We start from the raw sequence: 12843 nt of genomic DNA, 5'->3' as shown, positions 1-12843 counted from the left end.
ATAACCTCCAGAATGATGTCTTGACTCTATTTGAGATCTCTCAGTCACTGAAACTTTTTGTTTCCTTTCTCTTCCCCCTCTTGGTCAAGAAAGCTTTCTCAGTCCCATTTTGGCAGGTTCAGACTCATTCCCTGGGAGTCGTGTCCTACATTGCCTGGGAGTCATGTCCCACGTAGAGGGGAGGGCAGCGAGTCCACTTGCCAGGTTGGCTTAGAGAGAGACACCACATCTGAGCAACAAGAGTTTCTCTGGGGGTGACTTTTAGGCACTGTTATAAGTAGGGTTAGCCTCTCCTTTGCAGTAGCAGGCTTCATAAGGGCAAGCCGGAGATTAAGGGCTCGGCCCACTAAATTGGTAGTCTCCAATGTTTGCTAGAATATAAGGAATTTCCCAGGTAGGTAAATTGAGTATTTCCACATTTTTCCCTAGTCCCTCAAGGGAGCTTTTCAAATACTTTTTTGAACATCTGCCCAAATTACTCTGTAATGTATTGAGGCTTCACGCTAACCTGTACAAACAAATCAGTTCTCAATCCGTATAAGTTAAATTATTTAATACGCTACAGAAAATAAAGATTTTCAACCAAATAAACATCTCTACCTTTGGCCTCATACACAAGTTGAAGTTTTAAAACAGTCAATATCATCCTCTACCCTTTGGTCTGTTTTACCTTAGTCCTAATGAAGGCCATTTCATTTATATCTCTAATTAAAGTCTGATATCTTTTTCAGCTTCTTTAACATTTGCTGTATGGCTTAATGTTGACATTCATAGTTACCAAACTCTAGCTCTGAGTCTCAGGTGTCACTCAGATACCTGAAGTTACAGGGACTGACCAGGTTATACACAAGAGTTCAGCATTCATCATTACAATCAATTTTAGAACATTTTTGTTACTCCAAATAGAAAAACCCCATACCTTAGCACTCACCTTTCAATGTCTGTATCCTTACCCAGCCCTACAAAACCAGTAGTCTATTTCTGTCTTTAAATTTATTTGTATTTACATTTTATATAAATGGAGTCTTACAAAATATAGTACTTGTGTCTGGTTTCTTTCACTTAGCATTGTTTTTTGTTTTGTTTTTTTTAAATTATTGTGTGTGTGTGTTTTAATTAGAGAGGTTGAAGGTTTACAGAAGATTCATGTAAAAACTACGTTGCTCCCATACACCCCCTCTTATTGACATGCATAAAATACAGAGTTCCAGTATACCACCCTATTATTAACACCTTGCATTAGCATGGTATGTTTGTTCCACTTCATGAAGGAACAATTTTATAATTGTGCTGTTAACTGCAGACCATATTTACATTAGGGTTCACTGTGTTATACAGTCCTATGATTTTGTTTGTGTTAATTTTAATTTTTATCCTAGTAACATATATGCAACCTAAAATTTCCCCTTTTCACCATATTCAAGTATATTATTCAGTGCTGTTAATTACATTCACAATGTTGTACTACCATCACCACCCTCCATTACCAAAACTGCCATCAACCCAAATAGAAATCCTACACAATTTAAGCATTATCTCATTATCTCTACCCTCACTTCAGCCCCTGGTACTCTATATTCCAGTTTCTGAACTTGCTTAATCTAATTATTTCATGTAAGTCAGATCATATATAATATTTGTCCTTTTGTGTCTTGCTTTTTTCACTCAACATGATGTCTTCAAGTTGCATCCATTTTGTTGCATGTATTAGAACATCATTCCTTTTTATGGCTGAATAATATGCCATTGTATGTATATATAGCATTTTAGTTATCTTTTTATCAGTTGTTGGACACTGGGTTACTTCCATCTTTTGGCAATTGTGAATAATGCTGCTATGAACATTGGTGTGCAAATATCTATTCAAGTCTGCTTTAAATTCTTGGATATAAACTGACAAGTGGGATTGCCAGGTCATATGGTAATTCTGTACTTAATTTTCTGAGTAACTGCCCAACTGTCTTTCACAGCAGCTGCACCATTTTACATTCCCACCAACAATGAATGAGTGTTCTATTTCTCCAAATCCTCTTCAACACTTTCTATTTTCTGTTTTTATTTGTTTTAAATTGTTTAGTTATTCCAAGTTTTCTAATCATTTTTGAACTATTCAGGACTTCTTTTTCTTCTTGAATCATTGTGGTAAAATTACATTTTCTATTAAGTGTGCATGTAATATAATTTTTCAATTTTATTGGCATAAAGTTCTTCAGAGTACTTTGTCTCTTCCTTTTACTTTTGTTCTATCAAAAATTATGACCTTCACATTTCTAATATAGTTTGTGTCTTTCCTCTCTTTCCTTGAATGGTTACACTCGAAATTTGTCAATTTTATTATCATTTCAAAGAACCACCTTTTGTGCATATTTTTTCTTTCTGTTGTATCATCTTTTTTATCACCCTGCTTTCTATATTCAATTATTCTTTTTCTGCTATCTTAGTAAAAACATATAACTCATTAATTTTGATCGATTTTTCTTTTCTAATGCAAATATTAGTCTATTATTCCCATCTAAGTACTACTGTATTTCCCAGTTAAATCTCCAAGCACAGAGAACTTTATATTTTGAACCTCTTACCTCATTGCATCATGGGAAGAGAACTTGGTCTGTATGGCACTGATATTTTGAAATATGTGAAACTTGCTTTCCAACTTAATTTGCAATCACTCTTTTCTAAAAGTTTCATGTAAGCTTGAAGTTATTCATATTTATTCTCTAATTGTTGGTTGGAGGATTCTGTATTTGTACATATATTAGAATCATCCTGTTATTGTCACAGTCACTGTATATCTTGGTATTCATTGAGAGAGGCATGTTGAAGTCACCCACTGTGTTGGCAGCTTCTCATTTTCTCCCTGCCCTTCTGTCAGTTTTGACTATATATATTTTGACACTTTTGATAGCTTCCTAAAAGTATAAGAATTTAATATCTTTCTGGTGAGTTAAACCTATTCTTCTTTATGTTGTTATTTTCTATTTCTAATAATGTTCTTTTCTTAATGGGTATATTGACTAACAGTACCATGAAAAGTCCACCATTCTTTGAATTTGTTTTTGCCTGATACATTTTTTTCCATGCTTTCATATTTCCCATCTTCCTGTCCTGCATTTGAGTTACTTAGATGCTTTCCAGTTCTGTAATTCTTTCTTCAGCTGATCTAATCTACTGTTTGACCTTACTTTCATTTATGCAAATCTGTTTTGATCTTTTATTTTCTTTAAGTCTCTGATCATCTCTAATATTCTCTTGTTGATTGATATCTTTTTTTTTTTTTTAATTTACACATTGTATCTGTAGGTATTCTATATTTAGGATCTAATAGATTTAATATTGGCTCTCTTTAGTTTCTAAATCTGTTGGTTAATGTTTCTGCTCTCGGTCTTAGTGGCTTTCTTTCTTGGGGTTTGATCTTCATGAGCTCATTACTTGGAAGTCCTTTTGTAGAAACTGTCCTGCAGAGGTTTTGCTTCTGCTTTTCTTGAGATTTCAGTGAAGTTTGGCTGGGCATTCTTTGCTAGTACCTGACTCGAAGTATATACTCAGTAAGTGTCTGTTTAATAAAAACACGTTTTCTTTCTTTTTGTTTTTTAATTTTTGAAATTTTTATTGTTAGACATATAGGAAAGTGAAAGTCCTAAGTGTTTTATCCAGTGCATTTTCACAAATAGAACACTTCATGTAAGGAATCCCCAGATCAAAAAACAGAACATTATTCATATCCTGAAAGTTCCCCTTGAGCTCTTCTGTCACTCTCCTTACCTCTTGATTTCTAATACTGTAGATAACTTTCACCTGTTTTTGAACTTTAATATAGTGGTAGAATGTTTTGTTATGTATTGAATAATACTGAATAATATGTATTGAATATGTATCATATGTATATGTTATGGTTGTGAAATTCATATTATTTTGTGTAGTTGTATTACAAACACACTCATGGCTATATAATAGCTTTTACTTTTTCCACTATTGCTTTACTCTTACTTTTTCTTTTACTTGTAGAAGTTGCTGAAGAGGAAAAAATGGAAACAGACACTGATGGTCAGCAGCATGAGAAGGTGAAGTTTCTGTGTTTGAGTTCTCCCACAACAGAGAAGCCACAAGAAACATGTCTTTTGGAGCATATTTGTTTGGGTTTTGTTTTGTTTTGTTTTGTTTTGGATTTTTTGAGCCCTTCTTAGGGGACTATAAATGTTCTATCAGCCACTTGGACTTTGCTGGTCTAAGGTTTAGTTCTCATGAGGCATAATTTAGGACATTTCTCATTTATTCATTCTGTGGACATTTTGCAGCCTGGGGTATGTTTGGGTATATGAATACAAAAAGTTGTGATTCTTATGAATATTGAATTGTAGGTTTTAAATCCTATACTTTAGTTAAAAGAGAATTACAGAATATTAAGGGATTTTCTAGGAGAATTAACTGCCAGCAGAAGAATGTTTAGAAAAGTCTTAAGAAGGCAATGACATTTGAGCTAGGTTTTAAAAAAGGAGGTATGAAAGATTGAAATGTACAGTAGGGAATGGAAGCGCTAAGTGGTGGGGGAGTGGAGACACTAAAGCCAGCATCCGGAGGGAATTAGATTTTCCAGTATGTTTGTGACCTGATTGTTGTTTCATAGAAAGTGGACTAGGCAGAAAGTAGACTTGACAGCCTCCTCAAGATTAGGGTCTGGGTCCTTGTATCCCCCACACTTCCATAGTACACAATGAGCCATTAATCTTTGACTGAATATATACCAGTAGGGATTTAAGGCCTTGATTACATATGGTATTTTTAAATTATATGTAGATAAGGAGAGAGGATGAGGAAAACAGTAAAATTGATTATAGTTTTTTACGATGTTCCAAATACTATGCCTTATGCTTTACATGCTTTATATTTATGATTTCATCTAATTCCTAAACAACCTCAAGTTAGTGATAGTGTCTTCATTCTATAGTCGATGCTACATAATTTGTCCAAGGTCACAGAGATTTCAAAATCAGCAATTGATACCAAATACTGACCTGTGAAATTGAGGGTTTCAGTCCTCAGTGCATGAACGCAGCTGCTGTTTTGTGGCTCTTCCTAAAACCATTAGGAAATGTCTTTATTAAAGGGCTGTGTCAATCTTTTTTTCTGGCACCATTTCAACATCCTTCGTGTTTGGTGGAATTTAAATGCTCTTGGTCCTTTTGAGGAATAGTAATTTTTTACTATGTTTTTTTATTGACCTATTTAATCAGTGAATACTGTCAGTTCCTTCCCCTGACATTCCTTTGGAAATTGTAACCCTGCCTTTAAAGCAGATGAAGCCAAGAACGCAGGGACTTTGTGCTTTGGAGGCATAAAGTCTTGGTGAGCACTCAAGTATTGAAGTAGTGAAACATATTTTTCTGAATTTATTAAATTATTTCCTAGCTCTTGTGTCCAAGGCCTTTCTGAACCTCGTTCACTTTTTGCCAAAAGTAGTAGAATCTTTTAGTAGTCTGAGATAATATATAATATCACTTATATAAAGGATCATTTTTTTGTTCACTTCTTAACCTCTTCTTTTGTATCTCTTCAGGCAGAAAATAAAGGTGAAAATGAAATGGAGGAAGGTGATAAAGAACAAGATGGAGAAAATGAAAAAAACAGTGAGAAGGAACAGGATAGTGAAGTTAGTGAGGATATTAAATCAGGTAATTTGAAGTTTTATTGTGTAAAACTATAAAGGCGCTAGAGAAATGTAGGTACTTTGTGTACAAGTATTCCTGATGTTTCTTACTCCATATAATGATAAGAATGCATTTGAATTTAATTTTACAAGCACATAACACTTCTAAAGCTAGTGGCTAGCTTTTCTTCCTCTTGTTTTCAGTAGTATATAAACAAACAAGTGCAATATGACTGAAATCACCAGACAGCTGGGCCATTTTATTTTGTGTCAGTTGCTGATGCATCCCATTGTGCCTTTCTCAGTGGGTTTGTTGAACTACTGTGTTCTCAGCTTCTGGGCTCTAAGGTTTTCCGGAGCATTTCATTGATGGATACATGAACACATGAGTCTTATGGCTTAGTTCCCCTGAATTTTTGTTTATATCCAGGGGAACTACACACAGAGCTTAGAGAAATGTAGGGAAGAAAGAGTGTACAATTTAGAAAATCCATTCTGAACAGAAATAGACTTAAACACATGTTAATGGTTTAGCAAAATCTTGAAGGAAGGCACTGAGATCTCTTTGTAACATCGGTCCTAGTTTGTTACATGGCAGAGGTGAGAGGTATGATTGGGCACTCTAATAATAAAGATTTAATAATAAGATTGAGACTGGGTACTCTAATAATTAAGGTTTCTGATTTTTCAGAAGAAAAAGAGGCTGAAGAAAACAAGGAACTCACTGATACATGTAAAGAAAGAGAAAGTGATATTGGAAAGAAGAAAGTAGAACATGAAATTTCTGAAGGAAATGTGGCCACAGCTGCAGCAGCTGCCCTTGCCTCAGCTGCAACTAAAGCCAAGGTTTGCCCCTGACATCCCTTTTCCAGAGCTCTCTTAAGCCATGAATGGTTGTATTGTTTTTCAGTAACTGGGAGCATTTAGTATAAAGAGCTTTGTACCCAATGGGAGATGACTATTTGCTTGAATGACAGTTCTAGGTTATGAAATCCAGACAGGAAGAGGATGGTAGAAATAATGGATCCAGTCCTAATAGATGACTTTCTTTGATGCATTCCTCTTAAACTTATAAAGGCTGCAAGAAGTAAAGGCGGGTTTTGAAGGCTCTTTAAAGGAATGATTGTCTTTTGGTTTTAAATTTGCGGCAGAGCTTGCCTTGGACTGTCCTGTTAATTTCTACCAGATTGAAATATTTATCATTTTTAAGACAAAAATTCTTTTCATAAATACTTCACCCTACTTTTACAGATTGAAAGTAGAGAAGAGGGGGAACTGAAAATAGCTTTTTTCCTTCTTGAATTTGCCAGCTTTTCTGTGGGTGGTTTTCTCTATTTATAACATAGTATCAGCTACACAGAATATTTTAGAAGACAGGAGAATGTTGTTTTTCCCACTTTGTGTTAAATTAGCCTTTTAAAGCATTCCAGAAATGAATATATGAAGATTTTTAAAATCTTTTTACCCCTTCTCCATTTTACTCTTAAGTTTCCTGCCTTTATGGGTTACCACATTTCAAGATTCAATGATTATTTAAAACACTCCTGATCATTTTATCTTGAACTGTTGGCCATTATACCTTTTCTTGATCGATAAGTAAAGAGGCTCTTTCATGGTCTTTAATTTCCCCAGACCATTAGCCACTGTGAGCCACTTCTCCATTTATCTCTATCAGTTGGGTTGAGGAGGTGGTGTTGACAGGCAATGGCAAGAGGATCAGTGTAAACAGTTAACAGTCAGTGAGCCTAACAGGTAACCCAACTGATTTTTATTACATAGTAGCTTGAGATGTTGCATATTCAGACTACTAAAGAAAGAATCTTCTGATCTTTATGGTTTTTAGCTCAATTTTAGGTTTCTCTCTACTAATATCACCGCAACCTCTAGGAATTTTTTAAGGTACACACTTGATTCAGTGAGTACTAATATAGATACCAATATGACTGTTGTTTCACATTTGCTTTTTCTCTTTGGTTGGGAATTTTTTTTTATACTGTCTTCTGCCAGTTCAAATTATTTGAGCATCTACTTGTCTCTTTGCTGCCCAAGTTCTTACTTCCTTATTAATACTATTGTCAACAGTCTTAGAAGCCCCTAAGGAGTGGGCATATTTTCTGGTTGTATAAATGAGTTAGAATCTCCAAGAGCTTCCCTTCTGTGTGCTCTTTCTCACGGTGTGGCACGACCATGTACCCAGTCTTCAGACCTGCAGCCTGAGGTCTTTAACTCTTCTTGTTCTTTCATTTTTTCATAGCTGTTCTGCAACCAGATCCTTCATGGCTCTTTATTTCTTCTGTTAATGTGCTACCTCACTGTTGCTCCCTTAGCTCAGCCTCTCATCTTCTTTTTGCCTCTTTTCCCCCATCCTATTCTCCATCCTGCAGCCAAAGTAATCTTTTTTTAAAAAAAAATTTTATTGATGTATAACGTACATTTAAATAAGTAAACATATGTCTTCAGGTCAATGAATCTTCACAAACTGAACCCACCTATGTAACCAGCACCCAGATCAAGAAACATAATATTACCAACCCCCCATCAGCATCCTCATACTCCATTCCACTTACTGTGCCTTCCCCCAGTGGTAATTACTAGCCTGTCTTCTAACACCATGGATTAGTTTCTCGAATTTTTGTCTTCATATAAATGGAATCATAGATTATGGATAGGAATCTTTAAAAATGCAAATATGAACATGTCACATACTTCAGTAACCCCCCCCCCCCCAGGCTAAAATTCCAAACTTTTTAATAGGGAATTCTGGATTTTTCACAATCAGGACCCTTCTTACTTGTCAAGCCTCATTTCTTTCCTGTACTTCCTGAAATACTTCTTCCACTTCTACCAAACAGAAACCACTTGCTCTTATCTCCAGTTGAATGTTTTAATATACTCTTCTCTTCCACAGAGCATTGTCCTCCTACTCTTCTAACTCATTATTTTCCCTTTTTATACTACTATGCTGTGCTTCATTACGTGTTGCTGTGGAAGGACCTAAAATGGTATACTGTCTTAAAATCTTCATGACATTTTCCTCTGACCTCATAACTGTTAATATGTGCAACTTAGGCCACAAAAGTATGTACACTGTGCATTGGTAACTGCCTTGCAACAATTGTTCAGCTGCTTTACAGAGAAACTGCTTTTATTGAACAATTGGCCTAGCCCTTAGATATTCAATGCAAGGTTTAGAAGGGTATAAAAATAATATTTTCTGTCCAGGTTACTGAATTTTCCCTCCTTCATCTTACTGAATTCAGTTACTAAATTTTCAGTCTTATTTCTAATAACTGTACACTTAGCTCTTCATTCTCAAAACACGTATGTTTCCCTCTGATTTGTGAAAGTGATACAGATGCTTCTGATACACGACTTGGCATACATGAACTATTTGGTATGATAATAAAATGTCTCTTGACAGCTGGATCTGATACATTTCACAGCACACATAATCATTTTTATGGTATGTGGTAATTAAAGGGTAAGGAATTCACTTAAATTACTATAATTAGTACAACTTATCTAGCTAATCCAAGTTTTTTCTTCTTCTTTTTTGTTCTTCTGTTTCTATGAGCAGCTTTGTTATTAAGCATTTTCCTTGATATGTTAAAATCGGTTTTCGCTCTTTGACATGGAGTAGTAATGAAAGGTTCTAGTTCTAGGTCTAGCTCCTAAATAGATGGAGTGTCGTGATTTTGGGATATTCCCTATAGCTGCCATTTGAGGGACTCCAGTAGCATGTCAATTTTTTCATGTACCTACTGGCAATCTGTGAACTCTTCCACTTGAAAGAGTAGGTGTGTGTGAAAAGGAGCATCATTAGCTCCCTTCCATCTGAGCATTTAGGTTTTAGAAGGAAGAAAGTTCCTAGAACTATTGTTGGAATAAAGCAGAAATCCAGGAAACATGTTATTTTTTCCCCAGCAGTATGATTCAGTTTTCCAAGAGAGCAGAGGTCATGTTTTCTTAAAACCATGATCTTTCCTTCAGATTTAAGGGAAAAGTGTCCCAAACGATAAGAAGGGGACCTGCATCTCTTATGGCCTGGGCCTTGAAAACTTGTACAACATCACTTCTACCTTGCATTACTTGTCAGAATAGTCACAGGTCCTATCCAAATTCAAGGTAAGGGGATATAAACCCCACCTCCAGATGGAAGGAATGCCATCTTTAACCGCCACAGTCTGGATTCTCACCACAAGTTATTTACATTTGTCCCACATTTAAAAGAAGCATCCTTTCCTGAGCCTCAACCTGCCCCCCCCCCCAAAAAAAAAAAAGTTTTCATCCCATTAGGACATCGGTCTCAGATTAAAGGTCCGAGTTCTTACCATCTCAGTCAGGTCCATGTATAGATGAGACTCCTCCGGAGTGGTTATTCAGACACAGCTCCTTGTGTTGATGTTGTCAATTTGAAGAATTTGTGGACTGACGTTAACTCTGGTAAGACCTCACATAGAATAACTGTACTCCCATTCAAGAAGAGAGAAAGTGGGAAGCACAGAAAATAACTGGTTCATAGCATTTCTGAAATACACCCAGGCACATGTTTCCAGTTTCTTGACCAGAGCACAGTCCTACTTCCTTAGAATTATTTTCCCTATCTGTTGGCTGGGCTCCCTGGGTTTTTGATTCTGCGCTCTGGAGTCATCCTTTCTTTTCCATTTAAAAAATAGCTCAGTTTTGCTGCTGAGTGGCTTTCTTAGCCTGCTTTCTACTTGGAGTGGGCCTCTTTATCAGATTATGAAATATCTTAAAACCTTTGTAGGATTACTATGTATGAAAAATTATAATCGCTATTACATAAAAGCCACACCTATGTTTTCGTTCTGAAACAGGTATTTTTCTTTGCCTGAGGCTGAGAGTCAAGATGCTGTGGGAACAAATGTTTTAAGATTTTAATAGTCTTTTTTGTTGTTGTTGTTCTGGTTGAAAAGGTCTGGTGTATTAGTTAGGGTTCTCTAAGGAAACAGAATCAACATTAGATACCTGTAAATGTAAGATTTTTATAAGTGTCTCACACAACTGTGGGGGTGCACGAGTCCAAATTCCAACCAGCAAACAGGCAACTCTGATGAAGGTGTTCTGTGAACTCCTGAGGAGACACTCCCTAGCAGAAGAAGTAAAGAAGGTTCTCTCTCTTTTCCCTTAAAAGTCTTCAACTGATTGGATTAAATCCAGCTGGTTGAATTCTCTCATTGCAGAAAACATGCCCTTCACTGATATAGTCAGCCACAGATGCAGTCAGCTGACAATTTAATAAACCAGCCTTCTGTTTTATTAACTAGCTATAAATGTCCATGCAATAACTGTGAAGCCAGTGCTTGTTTGACCAGACACCTGGATGCCATCACCTGAACAGGTTGACACATGAACCTAACCATCACAGTCGACCCCTTGTCAACTTGGCAGCTGTACACATCACCTTAAACCTTTCTTAATCTCTAAACAGAACACATTTGAAGACATATGTTTTGCCTAACAGTCTTCAGCTGTCCTACGAACAACCGGAAATGAACTAAATCTCTCCAGAATAGGGTGCAAGTCTTTGGATAACATTTACTCTTAAACTTGATTTCCTGTAACTTAAATACTATGAAATGAAAAATACAGTCATAACAAAACAAGAGGGAAATATCCATGCCATCATGGTCCTCGTTTCTGTAACTAGTCACGTGGTCATAGTTCATATTTAGCACTACCTTCTTCCACTACCCATTCCATGTCCCTTTACGCTCAGCAAGCTCTTCAGCCGGCCATGGTTCTTTGCCTGGTAGGATAAACCAAACCTTCATTGCTGAAGTTTCTGGCCATTAGTAGTCCTGCCTGGATTGGGTTGTTGTAGTTTTCCATTGAGTTTAATTACAGGACATGGTAGTACTAAGAGATGCTGTGGGGAATCTTCTGTTGACCCATGAATCTTGAGCCTCACACTCATTTGACTTAGGCCATTAGAATGTATATTTAGTTTGAAGGTAAAGAAAAATATTAAAGTATATGTACAAAATGCTGGAGATGGAACCTTGAACAGTGAGTCCATTAAATGAAATGTTATTAGAGAGCATATCTTATTTTTCAATTTTCTGTCATGAAACTCTTTCCCTTTCTCTTTGGCTCTCCCTGTGTCTCTACATGTGTCTCCCTCACACAGGAACACACAATTAAGACACATAAATTTATTGCTCTACTTTTGTACTTTGACTTGCATACAAGTTACGCTTGTTTATGGGTTACAGCCTGAATTGATAGGTACTTTAAGCCCTGACAACAAAGATGTTTCATGTATAATACAACAGTGATTTTAGAGTTTATTGAACTCAGCTTCATTTCATAGATGTAGTAGAACAGACCCAAAGAACTTGACTATCCTAAAGTTATATGACTAGTAATTGACTGAATTCTTTCACTTAGTCTAATGTTTTCAAGGCCCATCCAAGTTGTAGCATGTGTCAGTACTTCGTTCCTTTTTATGGCCAAATAGCATTCCATTGTATGGATATATGACATTTTATTTATCCATTTGTCCATTGATGGGCATTTGGATTGTTTCCAACTTCTGGCACTTATGAATAATGCTGCTGTAAACATTTGTGTACACATTTTTGTGTAGAAATGTTTTCATTTCTCTTGGGTATATACTTAGGAGGGAAATTTCTGGGTCATATGGTATCTCCATGTTTAGTCAATTACGGAACTGCCAGACCATTTTCCAACGTGGCTGCACCATTTTACATTCCCAGCAGCACTGAATAAATGTTCCAATTTTCCACATCCTCTCCAACAGTTAAGAGTTTTCTGTTTAATAGTAGCCATTCTAATATGTATGAAATGATACCTCATTGTGATTTTGATTTGCATTTCCCTGATAGCTAGTGATGATGAGCATCTTTTCATGTGTTTCTTAACCATTTGTATTTCCTCTTTGGAAAAGTGTCTATCCAAGTCTATTGCCTATTTTTTAATTGGGTTGTTTGATTTTTTATTGCTGAGTTGTATTGATTTCTTTATACATTCTGTATATTAAGCCCTTATTGGATATGTGGTTTCCAAATATTTTCTCCCTTTGAGTAGTCTGCCTTTTCATCTCTTTGACAAAGTCCTTTGAAGCACAAGTCTTCAGTTTTGAGGCAGTCCCATTTTGAATTAATTTTTGTGTAAGGTGTGAGATAGGGGTCTTCTTTGGTTCTTTTGGATATGGA

At 36.0% G+C, this 12843-nt stretch overlaps 1 protein-coding gene across 2 annotated transcripts in view; it reads left to right on the top strand.

Moving 5' to 3' along the window:
- SMARCC1 (SWI/SNF related, matrix associated, actin dependent regulator of chromatin subfamily c member 1) overlaps positions 1 to 12843 on the top strand; it is a 243667-nt gene that overhangs the window by 189592 nt on the left and 41232 nt on the right. For both annotated transcript variants that reach the window (XM_037849833.1, XM_037849824.1), the window contains exons 22-24: positions 4006 to 4061; positions 5555 to 5669; positions 6336 to 6490. In XM_037849833.1, coding sequence (XP_037705761.1) covers positions 4006 to 4061; positions 5555 to 5669; positions 6336 to 6490 — 326 coding nt within the window. The remainder of the gene's footprint in view (positions 1 to 4005; positions 4062 to 5554; positions 5670 to 6335; positions 6491 to 12843) is intronic.

The sequence above is a fragment of the Choloepus didactylus genome, chromosome 1 (assembly GCF_015220235.1).
Source record: "Choloepus didactylus isolate mChoDid1 chromosome 1, mChoDid1.pri, whole genome shotgun sequence".
Lineage (NCBI taxonomy): Eukaryota > Metazoa > Chordata > Mammalia > Pilosa > Megalonychidae > Choloepus > Choloepus didactylus.
The sequence above is the reverse complement of the archived record's forward strand: the minus strand, read 5'-3'. Positions and strand labels throughout refer to the sequence as shown.